This window comes from Oncorhynchus clarkii, chromosome 33, assembly GCF_045791955.1.
Source record: "Oncorhynchus clarkii lewisi isolate Uvic-CL-2024 chromosome 33, UVic_Ocla_1.0, whole genome shotgun sequence".
Lineage (NCBI taxonomy): Eukaryota > Metazoa > Chordata > Actinopteri > Salmoniformes > Salmonidae > Oncorhynchus > Oncorhynchus clarkii.
In genome coordinates this window covers 18,251,073-18,268,962 of record NC_092179.1, presented here as the reverse complement: position 1 = coordinate 18,268,962, position 17,890 = coordinate 18,251,073, and the positions used below count along the sequence as shown (strand labels likewise).

The window sequence follows — 17,890 nt, the reverse complement described above, 5'->3', positions numbered from 1 at the left end:
TACATGTTCACGTCAATGCCCTTTTTGTTTGCTCCACATCAATGCCATCTTAACACTATATAGTGTTTTGTGTATATCCTCTTCAGCCTAGATACCATGCTATTAACCACGCCACTGCTTATGGAGGTCGGGAGACTGTGAAGGTCCTGATAGCATTGCTGGATGAAGATGCTTTGGCTCCGCCTTGCAGGAACAAGGCAGTCTTACTCTCTGAGGATAAGGCTGTCCTCAGTGGGGAGGAGGGGACCTGCATGCTCGCACTGTTCCGGTAAGCCTCATCTCACGCGCTAATCAAAACTTAATAGGCTAATATTGAATAGGTTTTCACAGCCTCTCTAACCTCTAACTCATAAACAGCTGCTTTCAGTCTCTGATTGCTTCTGTGTCCTCAGATCCCCTGAGGTTCCCACTGGCTCCTCTCCAAAACCCCTGCAACACCGTGTCCGGGAGCGACAAGATCAACTCAAACCCAAGGTACACACACAGCTCGCCCACCTCCCACCCTCCAAGTAGGACCAGGAGACCCGAATACAAAACATCGAATCAGATGTCCAAACATTGAAAAATAATGTCTTTATGTCCTGTAATTTCTCCCCGGTATTGTATTATTTATTTGCTCAGTTGACGCCCCTCGTCTTATAACTGGCTTCTACACGTTCACGTTTGTACAGCTGTGTTTTTGCTCCAAGCGTTAGTCCAGTGGGTTGAGTCTGGGGTATAAAACTACTCCTCTACAATCAGGGATTCAAACCGGCAACCTCCCAGTGACATGTTTTGTTATGCTTCTCAACAAGGCTCCACCTTCTTGGTTTGATAAGTAGCTGGTCAGAAGATGCTCCACTCTTCTGTTTTTGTCAATTCCTCTGAGGGTTTGCCTGTTTACGGTGTCATTGTATAGCATCCCTAGATGTTTTCTCTCCATTTTCAGTAGGCCCAGGACAATACCCGTATCACAATTTTTTTCCATGGCAAAAATTCAAACACAAAGCAGAACTCTTTTTGTCTTTATAAATTGTTTACAGGTTGTCTCCTATAGCTTGGGAAATAATAATAAATGTGACTCTGGATGACAATGTTTGTTGACGTGACGTTGTTGACGTTTTTTCTTGCCACGATACTGAGTATCGTGTTACTGGTATCAGCCCTATATATCAGGATGTAAACGGATTGATATAACGAGTAGATGTGGACGGATTCTCAGTCAGTGTGGTGTTTGCACCCTGGAAGGCTGTGGGCTTATCGACTTGCCTCCGTGTACATGTTTGCTGTTTCCACGATGCGCTAGTAGACTTGAGACCTGGCGCTAACATGTTGTGCTTGTCAGTAACAAGTATACCTTTCCTCAAAAGCACCCAGTTAAATAGCAAATGCAACCTGGATGTAGAAACTGCTTGCTCATCTAAAACAATTAGTTTCAGATTTTAAAGGGGTTGGGTCATTCTGTCTCTACATGAAATAGACTGGTTGAACCCCTTTCAAACGTGTGCTAAACACATTTTGTGGAAATGGGCTCCTTTATTTGATTGCGCTAGCAGATGTCACTTTAGCTCTCCACATTCTGGCCGTCTTCCTGGAGTGCGCTGTAATGGTCCCTGGGCTGCTCACCGCTTCCTGAACTCGGCGGGCGGAAGCTTTCTGCATCCACTTCACTTTAAAGATGTCATATCTGTCGCCTAACTCGACGAGTAAGGGAAACTTGAATGGTTGTCTGCTGCATGTCTATCAATCCGGACCCCTGTCCAATAGTGTCATCATACAATGACGTCAGTCAACTGGCCCATGTGCAGATAGTCACATTTTAGATTTTTGTGGTTCTTTTTTTCACATGCTTTTGTCTGTTTCAGACCGAATAAACACGGCAAAACGGTTATAACTCAGCAAATGAAGTGCGCTTAATGATGTATTGAATTGCATAATTTGGATGAATAGTATGACCCATTGATGTCTGTGATAATTTGATCTCTAACAAGATGCCTTTCAATGCTTTGAAGTATTCCTCTTCCCCATGAAATCCAAGCTGGCTCATAAGAGGAGCTGCCATAAGAACACAATGCGTCTGCCAACTTCGCACCTAATATCCTGATCTTGCAGGTGGGCTATTGGGCTTGTGTGCATGCATTCAAAAACAAACCCAAGACCTGAGAACAGAGCAATTGCTTGCACCTGCTGTTCCTTGATGTCTCATCGGGATGGGCTTACCTTGCCTGGCCAGGCCAACCAGTCTATAGAGGAAGGTTGGGACTCTGAAGCGCCCCCCTCATCCTCTCCCTGTAATAGAACAAGATGCTGCTGTTTCCAGCTGCTATAATTGGATTACATGTGGACCGCATGTCAGGATGTCATGGCAGTCTTCTACCTCCCTGCCTGTGTTATGTTATGTTCTCCCCTGTCCGTCATTATTTCTGGCGTTAGTGAGGCGTTTTTTATTAGCACGCAACGAGGGTACGTGTACATTTCATGCCTGGTTCAATGTTGTTTTAGGTGCTCTTTGAGAAGTTCTTTGAATAGCCTTCTCTCAGGACTTTGATTTTATTTACCCCCCCCCCCCCCTTTGCTTTACAGTCCCACCCAGCTTTGCACACCATTATTTTTTCTCCACTGGATTCCTCCTTCCCTACTGCGCCTCTCCTGCTGGCCTGGAGGGAGAAATCTTTGAGTCGTGATAATCCCCAGCAGGCCCAGATCAGAGGATAAAGGAGTGGATCGGCCAGGTTTCCCGATAGCAATGGCATTTAGGCTTACGAATGTCTTTAACAATGCGTATTTCCTACAACGGCTAAATATGTAACATGCGTTTCCCAAAACACCATGCAGCACAGTCGCTAAATGCCTTGTTGGAGCATGTCGAGACTGATGGGATCGACACAGCGCTGCTCTTGGATCCGCTTTCTTCATTCAAATATTTTCTTACCTTAGAATTAATCAATCACAATACTGACAGATATTACCACCGACTGCTGCAAATATTGACGCGGCTAATTGTAATGCCTACCCGATAAAAATGTATTTAAATTATTTTCCACATTGCGCATATGATACAGAAGGCTACACATGAAATGTGTTGAAATTATAGAGTAGCCTATGTAGTAGAAATGTATAAATCAATTGATTGAAAGTGTGCCGAAGACCATGCCTGACATTTTACATTCTCCCAACCAATTGTACTTGTGTACATAATGTTGCTGCTAACGTCTATGACCGAAAATAACTTCTGGACATCAGAAAAGCGATTACTCGCCGCAGACAAACTTTTTCCTTCAAGTCCGAGAAGGATATCCTGCTTTCCCTGGAACAGGCCCAGATCCATGCCTTTTGTGTGAAAAGACGTTGAAATGAGGGCTGCAGATCGGGGATCCTTCTGAGAATCCAGAGGCGAGCGAGTAAACTCCCAATACCTTCCATTCTTGTTAACGTGCAATCTTTAGAAAATCACATTGATGACCTAATATTAAGATTATCCTACCAACGGGACATTAAGATGTTGCAGTTATGTTTCACTGCGACGTGGCTGAATGAAGAAACGGACAATACAGGGCTGGTGGGATTTTCCATGCACCGGCAGAACAGTAAGACGAGGGGTGGGTGTGTCTTTGTCACCGCACCAGCACCGCACCAGCATATGGTCTCACAAGGGGTCTGAGGATCTCATCTCGGTACCTAATGGCAGTCAGGCTACCTCTGGCGAGCACATGGAGGGCTGTGTGCCCCCCCCCAAAGAAATGCCACCCCGCACCATGACTGACCCACCGCCAAACCGGTCATACTGGAGGATGTTGCAGGCAGCAGAACATTCTCCACGGCGTCCCCAGACTGTCATGTCTGTCACATGTGCTCACTGCTTTCATCTGTGAAGAGCACAGGGTGCCAGTGGTGAATTTGCCAATCTTGGTGTTCTCTGGCAAATGCCAAACATCCTGCACAGTGTTGGGCTGTAGGCACAACCCCCACCTGTGGATGTCGGGCCCTCATACCACCCTCATGGAATCTGTTTCTGACCGTTTGAGCAGACACATGCACATTTGTGGCCTGCTGGAGGTCATTTTGCAGGGCTCTGGCAGTGCTCCTCCTGCTCCTTTTTGCACAAGGGTGGAGGTAGCGGTCCTGCTGCTGGGTTGTTGCCCTCCTACGACCTCCATGTCTCCCGATGTACTGGCCTCTCTCCTGGTAGCGCCTCCATGCTCTGGACACTACTGACAGACACAGCAAACCATCTTGCCACATCTTGCATTGATGTGCCATCCTGGATGAGCTGCACTACCTGAGCCACTTGTGTGGGTTGTAGACTCCGTCTCATGCTACCACTAGGGTGAAAGCACCGCCAGCATTCAAAAGTGACAAACATCAGCCAGGAAGCATAGGAACTGAGAAGTGGTCTGTCGTCCCCACCTGCAGAACCACTCCTTTATTGGGGGTGTCTTGCTAATTGCCTATAATTTGCACCTGTTGTCTATTCCATTTGCACAAATGCATGTGACATTTATTGTCAATCAGTGTTGCTTCCTAAGTGGACAGTTTGATTTCACAGAAGTGTGATTGACTTGGAGTTACATTGTTAAGTGTTCCCTTTATTTTTTTTGAGCAGTGTATATTAGTACACACACCTCAATTGGACATTTCTTATGCCATTTGGCCAAGTTCACTGATCATATATCGCAAATGGACAAAACCATAGACCTTATGGACGAACACAATAAAATAAGAGAAATGTATGTTTTATACGGTTATTATATATATATATATATATATGTTTCAACTTTTTTTCTACATTTCACCCTTTGTGTCTTGAGTTTGACTATTTGCCAAATGAAAATCTACAGTGGAGCACGTTCACCATTTTTGGGATATGACACTAGGCACTTGCCATAATGGTTTTGATCAACTGCTGTCCATTTGAGTGGTATTTGCGATTGTGTATGGTTTGCCCAATGCTATTAAGTTGCCATTCATTTTTGTCAATTCCATGGGGGTCTTCCCTTTCTAAGTGCACTGTGAACATTACATTGGTAAGTAATTCAGACCCCTTGGCTTTTTCCACATTTTGTTATGTTACAGCCTTATTCTAAAATGGATGATATTGTTCCCCCCTCAATTTAAACAATATCCCATAATGACAAAGTAAAACGTTTTCAATTTTTGGCATGTGTGTGTGTGCGTGTGTGCATCACATTTTACATAAGTATTCAGACCCTCTAAGTACTTTGGCGCACCTTTTGCAGTGACTACAGCCTCAAGTCTTCTTGGGTATGATGCTACAAGATTGGCACATCTGTATTTGGAGTTTATCCCATTTTTCTCTGCAGATCCTCTCAAACTGTCAGGTCGCTGCACAGCTAATTTCAGGTCTCCAAAGATGTTCGATCGGGTTTAAGTCCGGCCTCTGGCTGGGCCACTCAAGGACATTCAGACTTGTCACGAAGCCACTTCTGTACTTTGCTCTGTTCATCTTTCCCTCAATCCTGACTAGTCTGCCAGTCCCTGCCGCTGAAAACATCCCCACAGCAGGATGCCATCACCATGCTTCACCGTACGGATTGTGACCGGTTTCCTCCAGACGTGATACTTGGAATTCAGTCCAAAGAGTTCAATCTTGGTTTCATCAGACCAGAGAATCTTGTGGTCTGAGTTTTTAGGTGCCTTTTGGCAAACTCTAAGCGTGCTGTCATGTGCCCTTTTTAAAAATGTCATTTGAAAGTAAAAAAAAAACAGTGGCTTCTGTCTGGCCACTCTACCGTAAAGGCCTGATTGGAGTGTTGCATAGATTGTTGTCCTTCTGGAAGGATCTCCACAGAGGCACTCTATCTCCGTCAGCGTGACCATCAGCTTCTTGGTTACCTCCCTGACCAAAACCTTTCTCCCCTGATTGCTCAGTTTTGTGGCTCCAAACTTCTTCAATTTTAAGAATGATGGAGGCCACTGTTCTTGCACCTCCAATGTTTCGATACACTTCCCCACATCTGTGCCTTGACACAATGCTGCCTCTGAGCTCTATGGACAATTCCTTCAACCTCATGGCTTGGTTTTTGCTCTGACGTGCCCTGTCAACTGTGGTACCTTAAATAGGGGTGTGTGTCTCCAAATCATGACCAATCAATTGAATTTACCACAGGTGATATATGGAAACAGGATGCACTTGAGCTCAATGTCAAGTCTCCTAGAGAAGGGTCTGAATAATATTTAAAAAAAACTTATCTAATTTGCAAACATTTCTAAACCTGTATTTGCTTTGTCATAATGGGGTATTGTGTAGATAGTTATTCTAAAATGGTTAACTAATTTAAAATAAGACTTAACAAAATGTGGGAAAGGGGCACTGTATGGCCCTGTATGGCCGATGCGCACCGATACGTTATCTTATGACAAGAATTGAAAAGGATTTGCCAGTAGCTTGTCGACATGATGCCTGCCTGCTAGCTAAGATTTTGAAAGTATGATGATGACATGATCAGTACAATCAAAGCTACGGTTGTTATGTCTCTATCTGTGGCCAATTAACTCGAGCCGCCTTAGATGGGCACTTCTAAAATAAATCTATGGCAGCACCCAAGGTGCTTGAATTCTCTCCTTGTAGATTTTGCGGTGGCATAGTGTCCCCATGAGTGACAGAACACTGAGCCTATCACAGCGCAACTAGAGAAGATTGGCTTTCCTTCACTGCAGCCAATGTGAAAAACATTTAAACATGTTTACCCTTGCAAGGCTGCCGGCCCAGACTGCATCCCTAGCCGCGTCATCAGAGCATGCGAAGACCAGCTGGCTGGTGTGTTTACGGACATGCTTCAAGAGGGCCGCCATTGTTCCTGTTCCCAAGAAAGCTATTGCCCCATAGCACTCACTTCCGTCATAAAGTGCTTTGAGATGAGGCAAGGATCATATCACCTCCACCCTAGACCCACTCCAATTTGCTTACCACCCCAATAGGTCCGCAGACGCAAGCACACTGCACACTGCCCTAACCCATCTGGACAAGAGGAATACCTATGTAAGAATGCTGTTCATCGACTACAGCTCAGCATTTAACACACAGTACCCTTCAAGCTCATCATTAAGCTTGGGGCCCTGGGTCTCGACCCCGCCCTGTGCAACTGGGTCCTGGACTTCCTGATGGGCCTCCCCCAGGTGGTGAGGGTAGGAAACAACATCTCCACCCCGCTGATACTCAACACTGGGGCCCCACAAGGGTGCGTTCTCAGCCCTTTCCTGTACTCCCTGTTCACCCATGACTGCGTGGCCATGCACACCTCCAACTCAATCATCAAGTTTGCAGACGACACTAGAGGTGAGGGCCCTTGGAGTGTGGTGTCAGGAAAATAACCTCTCACTCAATGTCAACAAAACAAAAGAGATTGTGGACTTCAGGAAACAAGAGGGTGTACCCCCCCCTATCCACATCGACGGGACAGTAGTGGAGAAGGTGGAAAGTTCCTCGGCGTACACATCACGGACAAACTGAAATGGCCCACCCACACAGACTGTGGTGAAGAAATTTGGCTTGCCATCAAAAACACAAACTTTTACAGATGCATAATCGAGAGCATCCTGTCGGGCTGTATCACTGCCTGTTATGGCAACTGCTCCACCCAGAACCATAAGGCTCTCCAGAGGGTAGTGAGGTCTGCACAACGTATCACCGGGGGCAAACTACCTGCCCTCCAGGACACCTACACCACCCGATGTCACAGGAATGCCATAAATATCATCAAGGACAACAACCACCAGAGCCACTGCCTGTTCACCCCGCTATCATCCAGAAGACGAGGTCAGTACAGGTGCATTAAAGCTGGGATCGAGAGACCGACGCTGTTTTTCAGTCAAGGCCATCAGACTGTTAAACAGCCATCACTAACATTGAGTGGCTGCTGACAACATACTGACTCAAATCACTAGCCACTTTAAACAATGGCACTTTATATAATATTTACATACCCTAGATTACTCTCCTCATATGTGTGTGTGTACAGTGGGGCAAAAAAGTATTGTCAGCCACCAATTGCAAGTTCTCCCACTTAAAGATGAGAGGCCTGTAATGTTCATCATAGGTACACTTCAACTAAATTCCAGAAAATCACATTGTAGCATTTTTAATGAATTTATTTGCAAATTATGGTGGAAAATAAGTATTTGGTCACCTACAAACAAGCAAGATTTCTGGCTCTCACAGACCTGTAACTTCTTCAAGAGGCTCCTCTGTCCTCTACTCGTTACCTGTATTATTGGCACCTGTTTGAACTTGTTATCAGTATAAAAGACACCTGTCCACAACCTCAAACAGTCACACTCCAGAAGGACACCAGAAACAAAATTGTAGACCTGCACCAGGCTGGGAAGAATGAATCTGCAATAGGTAAGCAGCTTGGTTTGAAGAAATCAACTGTGGGAGCAATTATTAGGAAATGGAAGACATACAAGACCACTGATAATCTCCCTCAAACTGGGGCTCCACGCAAAATCTCACCCCGTGGGGTCAAAATGATCACAAGAACGGTGAGCAAAAATCCCAGAACCACACAGGGGGACCTAGTGAATGACCTGCAGAGAGCTGGGACCAGAAGTAACAAAGCCCACCATCAGTAACGCACTACTCCGCCAGGGACTCAAATCCTGCAGTGCCAGACGTGTCCCCCTGCTTAAGCCAGTACATGTCCAGGCCCGTCTGAAGTTTGCTAGAGAGCATTTGGATGATCCAGAAGAAGATTAGGAGAATGTCAGATGAAACCAAAATTGAACTTTTTGGTAAACTCAACTCGTCGTTTTTGGAGGACAAAGAATGCAGAGTTGCATCCAAAGAACACCATACCTACTGTGAAGCATGGGGGTGGAAACATCATGCTTTGGGGCTGTTTTTCTGCAAAGGGACCAGGACGGCTGATCTATGTAAAGGAAAGAATGAATGGGGCCATGTATCGTGAGATTTTGAGTGAAAACCTCCTTCCATCAGCAAGGGCATTGAAGATGAAACTTGGCTGGGTCTTTCAGCATGACAATGATCCCAAACACACCGCCCGGGCAACGGAGAGTGGCTTCGTAAGAAGCATTTCAAGGTCCTGGAGTGGCCTAGCCAGTCTCCAGATCTCAACCCCATAAATCTTTGGAGGGAGTTGAAAGTCCGTGTTGCCCAGCAACAGCCCCAAAACGTCACTGTTCTAGAGGAGATCTGCATGGAGGAATGGGCCAAAATACCAGCAACAGTGTGTGAAAACCTTGTGAAGACTTACAGAAAACGTTTGACCTCTGTCATGGCCAACAAAGGGTATATAACAAAGTATTGAGAAACTTTTGTTATTGACCAAATACTTATTTTCCACAATTTGCAAATAAATTCATTAAATCCTACAATGTGATTTTCTGGATTTTTTTATATTTTTTTATATTGTCTGTCATAGTTGAAGTGTACCTATGATGAAAATTACAGGCCTCTCATCTTTTTAAGTGGGAGAACTTGCACAATTGGTGGCTGACTAAATACGTTTTTTGCCCCAGTGTATACTGTACTCTATACCATCTACTGCATCTTGCCTATGCCATTCGGCCATTGCGCATCCATATATTTTTATTCATTCCTTTACGTGTGTGTGTGTGTGTGTTCGGCACTAGAAGCACAAGCATTTTGCTACACTCGCATTAACATTGCTTACCATGTGTATGTGACAAATAATTTGATTTGACATTGCCAATCTCTATGCTCTGTTTTCCGTTGGCTGTCCCACCACAGAAAGCACTAGCTAAACTGCTGCGACCCTTTCCTGAATGACAGGTTGCCAGTTCCACAAAAGTACTCTCACCTTTAAGCCAGCTACATTTCTACAGTAACAAATATTTCAGAACTAACCTGATACCAGGCAGTTAAACTCCATTTATCCTTGAATGAAGTGTCCAAGCTGCAAGTTGAGGACCAATTAAATCTGATTCCCTCCCACAAGATTGCATCATGCCCTTATTTAGAGGAAGACTACTGATTTTTTAATATTTGATTTGTTCAAATGTTTGTAATAAAAAAAATAAAAATGCATGCTTCACATTACAGGTATCTTAGTCGCTGGTTTGACTCCCTGACCCAACTTGTGGAAAAAGCTGTTGTGCTTTTTGAGCAAGGCACTTAACCCAAATTAGTCTTAAATTGCACTTTAGTAGTTACGATGCATTTGAAACTTCACTCACACAAGTTTTACTCTGACGTAACGTTATTTTATCAATAGGAGTGTGGGAGGTGTTTGTGCATTGATAAGCACACGACAGCAAAAATATATTAAAATAAACACTGCACTTAAACCCAATTACACACCATCTCCTGCAGGATTTGCGTTGACTTCTTTAATTTTGATTTCATCACAAATTAAAGTGGCACTGACTCGCCCATGGATTAAGGCTTCGGCATTGTCTCGAAGCGTTTGACTAGCCTTCTGCGACATGCATAGTTACAAGCCTGCTAGCATTAGCGGCAGGCGGACAAGCAATATACACTGTCGTAGTATGGATGAAGCCTGAGAATGTGAAGTTAACTAAACCAAGCTAGCTTTAGAAAAACCTGAGTAGCGCTAGATTAATCATAGTATACCCCTGGGGCTGCTGGGATTGTGGGCCCTGGAGATCAGACGCACTACTTTTTTTTGACTGTCCTCCAGATCAGCTAAAAAAATAAATAAATGGGCTACTAGGTTCATTGTCTAATGGCGGCTTGGCTGATAAAACCTCCTTACGTCACAATTTTCTGTTAAACAAGCCCATTCCTGGAGTGCTACCATCTTGTATCTTAACTTCAACTCTAATCTGGTGCACCTGATCCTAATTATTATTTTAATTTTTTTTAAGGCCAGAGAGCGATCCATCCGATCTCAGTTTTCCTGCACGTACCAGGACGACTCGGAGCTGCCCCTCAACCGCATCCTGGACTTCCCCAGCACCATCCAGGTCACCACCTGTGTGCACCTGGCTCCAAAGCAGACAATCACTACTGTGGACTCCACCTCTGCTGTCAAGGAGCTGGGCAGAGGTAAAAAATGTGTGGTTGTGACTTCATTCTCCCTTTCTCAGCAGAGACTTGTAACTGCATGTACTAATCATGCATGCCGGCGAACTGCTCCAGACTTCCTCACATAGTGCAGCGTAGCTACATGCCCCCCCCCCCCCTTAAGGGAATGGCTTCTATTCCCTCTGACGCCACCGATTCGGCTTGATGCCCAGATCCACCTTCTCAGCCCAGACCTCGAACCCTGCCCAGTCCCTTCCTTGGGACTGGTACTTACGATCAACCTTTAAATGATTCCCCATTTTATAAAACCTGGCCGCCCCCACATCTGTAGTAAAAACCTAACCCCCCCCCTACTCTTTCTGTGGGAATCCAGGCTCCGCTCCATCGGGTTACATGACAAATGTTCACTTTCAGCTCGCTAGAATAAACACTCTGGCTGTTAAACTGCAGGCTAACGTCAGCAATTTCATCAGATTCCCCCCCCCCCCCCTCCTTCCTCTCTTGTTATGTCAATTTTTTTTCAACCCCAATTGTTAAGCTCTATTACGGTTTCCTCTCTCCAGTGGAGGTTTACCCAGAGGCTGGGAGGAAAGAGGCCCAGGGAGGAGGCACGACCCGGGGGGTTGCCACAGCGCTGGGGCCCAGGAGTGGAAATGATGCCCCGAGCAGCAGTGTAGGCGTGGGCAGTCGGAAGACCAACATCCAGACAGAAGGAAGCAGCAAGGCCTGTAAACGGAAGCTGGTGGATTGTAGCGACCACTGTGGGTCAGGGAACCATCCCCCTCTGAAGAAACTCCCCACCAGATTGACAGGGAAGAATGGTGGGGCTAAAGCCCCCAGTAAGAAGAAACTGATTGCAGGACAGGGCAAGCTCACCAGCTTTTTCAGATTGTGAGCTACTCATTGTCGTGATGAAGTTGAAGGCAGTACTAGTAATGTCGCTTTATTTAATCAATGGTCTGTTGTCTTTGAAGCTGAATGTTCCGGAATCAATTGCACTTGTTTTCCCGCAGTGGCGCTTGGCCTGATTTCAGAGGCTTTATTGTACTTTTTATTTATTTTTTCCTCTGTACTTTCCAACGATTGACAGAAATCATTTTGAAAAAGATCACCAGCTGTGGTGTGTCTGGGAGAGTGTGATGCAGAAGAGCTGTTGAGGCAATATGGAAAGTCTGAGAGTGGTTGAAACCCAAGCAGATCTGTTTGATAGCCGATCTGTGGAGGATTGGCCTGCAGTTTATCTTAGACAAAAGGCCCACCGCCAGACACTTCTCCTCTCTTACATGCATCTTCACTACTACTATATAATAAATTCTATACTGTTTCGTATTTGATATACCTGTATGATGGTGACCCAGAATTGAAGCGTACGATAGTTTTCAAAACCATTTTAATAGTTATTTGATTGTATACATGTTTTAAAACCATGGAACAGAGAAGGAAAGCATATTTGTTTGTGCAGGAGATTGACAGACGGCAGGGCAGCAGTGTAGGATCCACCACACTCTTATGCTTGCCAACAGGGTCGATACACTCGTCCTATCATGCATCGTAGCACTGCAGGGAATAAAATTGGTAGAATTGCAGTTATGTTAAAGCATTAGCTGTTTTTAATAATGCTGTCATAACCTTCTATAGTCTTAAATTTGTTGCTTTTATATGTCTGAAATGTGAATTCCAGCTGATAAAACTATTGTTCCAAATAAAGAATGGAACATCATGGGGAAAAGTATCAACACACTCAGTTATGCTTTTAATGCCAGTATCGTCACCCATTTGACATGCTGAATGGCGGTGACCTGGATCTTTCTAATGCCCATGATTGAACGGATACAGGAACCGTAGAAGGAAGTCGCTGGTCGATACTTACTCTCAAGGTCGGCCTCCCTGCGCTCTACATTCAGGCTATATTCAGCAGGAGAGTGATCTGTGGCTCGGTCAGGGAGGACAGGAAGAGCTCGGGAGAAAGCTGTGTTCATGCCACGTCTGGTGTGCCCTTTCAGTCCAATGTCCTGTGGGACAGAAGGCTAGATCACTGTCTGGCAGGCTTCCATTAGAGTGGATCAGCCAGCCTCTACATTGGTATACTCTGTCCACTGATGATTCTATTGCACAATCAGGTCTGGTGAGCCAAAGCCGAAGGTTATCTAGCTTGCATGATACAACAATACACATGAAAGGGCAATAGAATCCAATGTCAAAATTAATTGAGATGGTGTTTTTCTTTTCCATTCATTTGGGATTGATGCATGCCATTTGCCAGATGGACATTTTAAGAAGCGGCACAGATCTTCTGGGTCTCAAACCCCGGCATTCTGGAGTCTGGTCCTGAGCCAGGCCATATGAAACCAGTATGAGAGGGGCCCCAGTTATCCAGACATCTAATCTGTGTGGCTTTACAACTCCTGTCCTCATCACTCTCTCCTTCTGTTCCATTACTACAAAGATAACCATGTCCATGACTTGCATGACATACAGATGCTAGACAAACTGAATCACTCCACATGCCTACCAAACCTTTGATGGAGCGGATACATTATCGTGCATGTTGCCACTGTGTGACTCTAATAAAGATAAACATCTATCCCTTTCATCTTTGTTTGATGATGCCTCAAGTTTGAGCAAAATGTAAAATGTTGGCATATGGATAACATTGTATTGATTCTGCTACTGATGAAGATGAGTTAAGAGGGAGATTGGTATGAGGATGGATATGGATGAAGGAAGATACTTACTGAAAGGATGAGGTACTTTGTGTTGTCCTCTTCGTCGCCCAGTCCGTTGTCCAGGACGGGCTCCCGTCTGAACCTCGGGGCAGCCAGAGCGTTGTCGCTCATTGTGTCTTCACCTAGTATCGATCGCAGGCTCTCCTGCTCTGTCCTACCCTCGTCCATCTTGCCTGTCTGTACAGCAAAGACGACCGAGCGGGTGTTAAACTCAGAGAACAGCACCAGTGTGAATATAACAGAGTATAGGAAGATCATCATTCCTACTACACTATCTTGGTCCTAACAGCCTTGCGAAGGTAATTGAGAGTGGACTTCAGTTGCGCTCACCTGTGATGACTGTTGGTCATTGGCCCATCAGCTCTTTTTATATTACGAAAAGCCAAAACAGTGGATTTAAAAAAAATCATCATTACAAAGCCATATGTGTGTAGAGGAGATTTGAAGTCTCCTGCTGAGCTTGGCCCATGTCATCATTGAAAAGGATAACATGGCACAGGTCATAGCAAATTTGTAAAGCAGCTTTGAATGCTCCTTTATGTAGTCTAATCAGAAGGGAGGGTAGGTGAATAATAGCTGGATTACTGTCGGATGTAAGGACGTGCTGTATTTGAAAGAGGGGGGCAACGTCTTTTCAACAGTCATCTCTTTCCTCCTGTAGAGGGGTCTCCTCAGGCCCCTCAAAGATCGTAGGTCTCAAATTAGTCTCACAAAGGCCTCACTTCTCAATGCTGTTCACTTTCAAAGGTGGAAAGTAAATGGTGGAACATATGCCTACTGTGCAATCTGAAAGAAACCAACAGATTGCCTACAGTGACTACTTAAATGGCTACAGGCATTAATGCTCTGTGGGGAGAGAAGGTTGGGTCACTAAGGTCATGTCATCAGACTTCAACAAGACCCATAGAGAATGAAAACAGAGACCCGGGTAGCATCAACCGAACTAACCTATTGGTGATTGGGTATACAGCCTTGGGTTGGGTATTAGGTGGGAGAAAGTCCCTGACTTTTCTGACAACATACTCCAGGCGCTAGTTATAGGCTATGTAACTATAGTTTATTCTGTTCTGATCCCATGGTCACTAGTCAGGAAAAACTCTGGGTTCTAGTCATTAGAACATTGAGTGTTAGCTTCATTGCCCAGGGCTATGGGGCCATAATGCCCCAGGGCCATAATGAGAAGCCCACTGACCGCCATCTGTGGCTTACATGGCAGATCACCTTGTGTTCACAAGGGTAATGGCTGTGAGTTTAGGGAAATGAGCAAGGAGGAGTTTTACAAATCAAAACAAAAGGCCTTGTTGACATAGCTCTCCCAAGCTCCTCTTCAGGTCTTAGGAAAACAGACACGGGCTTACCTTATTAACATCACAGTAGCTACAGCAGAGGGATGGAGAAATGGGACATGAATAATAGTTATTGAACTCAGCTGAAGTGATTTTACTTGGAGTGCACAGCCTTTATTTTGTGAGTATTTTTGTTGGAGGCTGAGGGGCTCTAGTGACGGACTGAACTGGTCCACAGGGGCCCAACTGTTCCAGGAGCAGCACAACTGTTCCAGGAGCAGCACAACTCAACCTGGCAGCTTCAATATCTGTTGTTTTAACCTCTCTCTTTCTATCTCACTCAATCTCTCTTTATATCCCTCCCTCTCTATCCCCCTCCCTCTCTATATCTCTCTCACTCTATCTCTCTTTATATCCCTCCCTCTCTATCCCCCTCCCTCTCTATCTCCTTCCCTCACTCTCTATCTCACTCTCCCCTATCTCCCCCTCTCAATTAAATTTCCAATTGAAGGGGTTTTATTGGCATGGGAAACACATGTTTACATTGCCAAAACAAGTGAAATGGGTAATAAACAACACAAAATTAACAGTAAACATTACACTTACAACAGTTCCAAAAGAATAAAGACATTTCAAATGTCATATGTCTATTTACAGTGTTGTAATAATGTGCAAATAGTGAAAGTACAAAAGGGAAAATAAATAAACATATAGGTTGCATTTACAATGTTTGTTCTTTACTGGTTGCCCTTGTGGCAACAGGTCACAAACCTTGCTGCTGTGATTGCTCACTGGTTTTTCACCCAGTAGATATGGGAGTTTACCTAAATTTGATTTGTTTTTTAAATTCTTTGTGGATCTGTGTAATCTGAGGGAAATATATGTCTCTATGGTCACACATTTGGCAGGAGGTTAGGAAGTGCAGCTCAGTTTCCACCTCATTTTGTGGGCAGTGTCACATAGCCTGTCTTCTCTTCGGCGGCCTTTGTCAATAGCAAGGCTATGCTCATTAAAATTTAAATCAATTTATAACATTTTTGACATGCGTTTTTCTGGATTTTTTTGTTGTTATTCTGTCTCTCACTGTTCAAATAAACCTACCATTAAAATTATAGACTGATCATTTCTTTGTCAGTGGGCAAACGTACAAAATCAGCAGGGGATCAAATATTTTTTTCCCTCACTATTTGTATAGTTTTGTATGTGCTTTAAGGGAACGGTGTCTAGATGGAATTTGTATTTGTGGTCCTGGAAACTGGATATTTTTTGGAACACCATTATTTTTGTCTTACTGAGATTTACTGTCAAGGCCCAGGTCTGACAGAATCTGTGCAGAAGATCTAGGTGCTGTTGTCGACCCTCCTTGGTTGGGGACAGAAGCACCAGATAATCAGCAAAAAGTAGACATTTGACTTCAGATTCTAGTAGGGTGAGGCCGTGTGCTGCAGACTTCTAGTGCCCTCACCATTTCATTGATGTACAGTGGGGCAAAAAAGTATTTAGTCAGCCACCAATTGTGCAAGTTCTCCCACTTAAAAAGATGAGAGAGGCCTGTAATTTTCATCATAGGTACACTTCAACTATAACAGACAAAATGAGGGGGAGAAATCCAGAAAATCACATTGTAGGATTTTTAATGAATTTATTTGCAAATTATGTTGGAAAATAAGTATTTGGTCACCTACAAACAAGCAAGATTTCTGGCTCTCACATATCTGTAACTTCTTCTTTAAGAGGCTCCTCTGTCCTCCACTCGTTACCTGTATTATTGGCACCTGTTTGAACTTGTTATCAGTATGAAAGACACCTGTCCACAACCTCAAAGTCACACTCCAAACTCCACTATGGCCAAGACCAAAGAGCTGTCAAAGGACACCAGAAACAAAATTGTAGACCTGCACCAGGCTGGGAAGACTGAATCTGCAATAGGTAAGCAGCTTGGTTTGAAGAAATCAACTGTGGGAGCAATTACTAGGAAATGGAAGACATACAAGACCACTGATAATCTCCCTCGATCTGGGGCTCCACGCAAGATCTCACCCCGTGGGGTCAAAATGGTCACAAGAACGGTGAGCAAAAATCCCAGAACCACACGGGGGGACGTAGTGAATGACCTGCAGAGAGCTGGGACCAAAGTAACAAAGCCTACCATCAGTAACACACTACGCCGCCAGGGACTCAAATTCTGCAGTGCCAGATGTGTCCCCCTGCTTAAGCCAGCACATTTCCAGGCCCGTCTGAAGTTTGCTAGAGAGCATTTGGATGATCCAGAAGAAGATTGGGAGAATGTCATATGGTCAGATGAAACCAAAATATAACTTTTTGGTAAAAACTCAACTCGTCGTTTTTGGAGGACAAAGAATGCTGAGTTGCATCCAAAGAACACCATACCTACTGTGAAGCATGGGGGTGGAAACATCATGCTTTGGGGCTGTTTTTCTGCAAAGTGACCAGGACGACTGATCCGTGTAAAGGAAAGAATAAATGGGGCCATGTATCGTGAGATTTTGAGTGAAAACCTCCTTCCATCAGCAAGGGCATTGAAGATGAAACTTGGCTGGGTCTTTCAGCATGACAATGATCCCAAACACACCGCCCGAGCAACGAAGGAGTGGCTTCGTAAGAAACATTTCAAGGTCCTGGAGTGGCCTAGCCAGTCTCCAGATCTCAACCCCATAGAAAATCTTTGGAGGGAGTTGAAAGTCCGTGTTGCCCAGCAACAGCCCAAAACCATCACTGCTCTAGAGGAGATCTGCATGGAGGAATGGGCCAAAATACCAGCAACAGTGTGTGAAAACCTTGTGAAGACTTACAGAAAACATTTGACCTCTGTCATTGCCAACAAAGGGTATATAACAAAGTATTGAGATACACTTTTGTAATTGACCAAATACTTATTTTCCTCCATATTT

General features: G+C 44.6%; 2 protein-coding genes across 3 annotated transcripts in view; one reads left to right on the top strand and one right to left on the bottom strand.

The window, feature by feature from the left end:
• LOC139393032 (PCNA-interacting partner-like) overlaps positions 1-12,316 on the top strand; it is a 28,067-nt gene extending 15,751 nt beyond the window's left edge. For both annotated transcript variants that reach the window (XM_071141354.1, XM_071141353.1), the window contains exons 8-11: positions 87-268; positions 393-474; positions 10,807-10,987; positions 11,530-12,316. In XM_071141354.1, coding sequence (XP_070997455.1) covers positions 87-268; positions 393-474; positions 10,807-10,987; positions 11,530-11,861 — 777 coding nt within the window. In that variant the 3' untranslated portion in view covers positions 11,862-12,316. The remainder of the gene's footprint in view (positions 1-86; positions 269-392; positions 475-10,806; positions 10,988-11,529) is intronic.
• Positions 12,317-12,383: 67 nt separating this feature from the next.
• LOC139393033 (pro-MCH 2-like) lies at positions 12,384-15,264 on the bottom strand. Its single transcript, XM_071141355.1, has 3 exons — positions 13,702-15,264; positions 12,837-12,978; positions 12,384-12,523 (listed from the first exon to the last, which is right to left on the bottom strand). The coding sequence occupies exons 1-3, from the start codon at positions 13,951-13,953 to the stop codon at positions 12,474-12,476; spliced, it is 444 nt and encodes a 147-aa protein (XP_070997456.1). The 5' UTR covers positions 13,954-15,264; the 3' UTR covers positions 12,384-12,473.
• Positions 15,265-17,890: the final 2,626 nt, after the last annotated feature.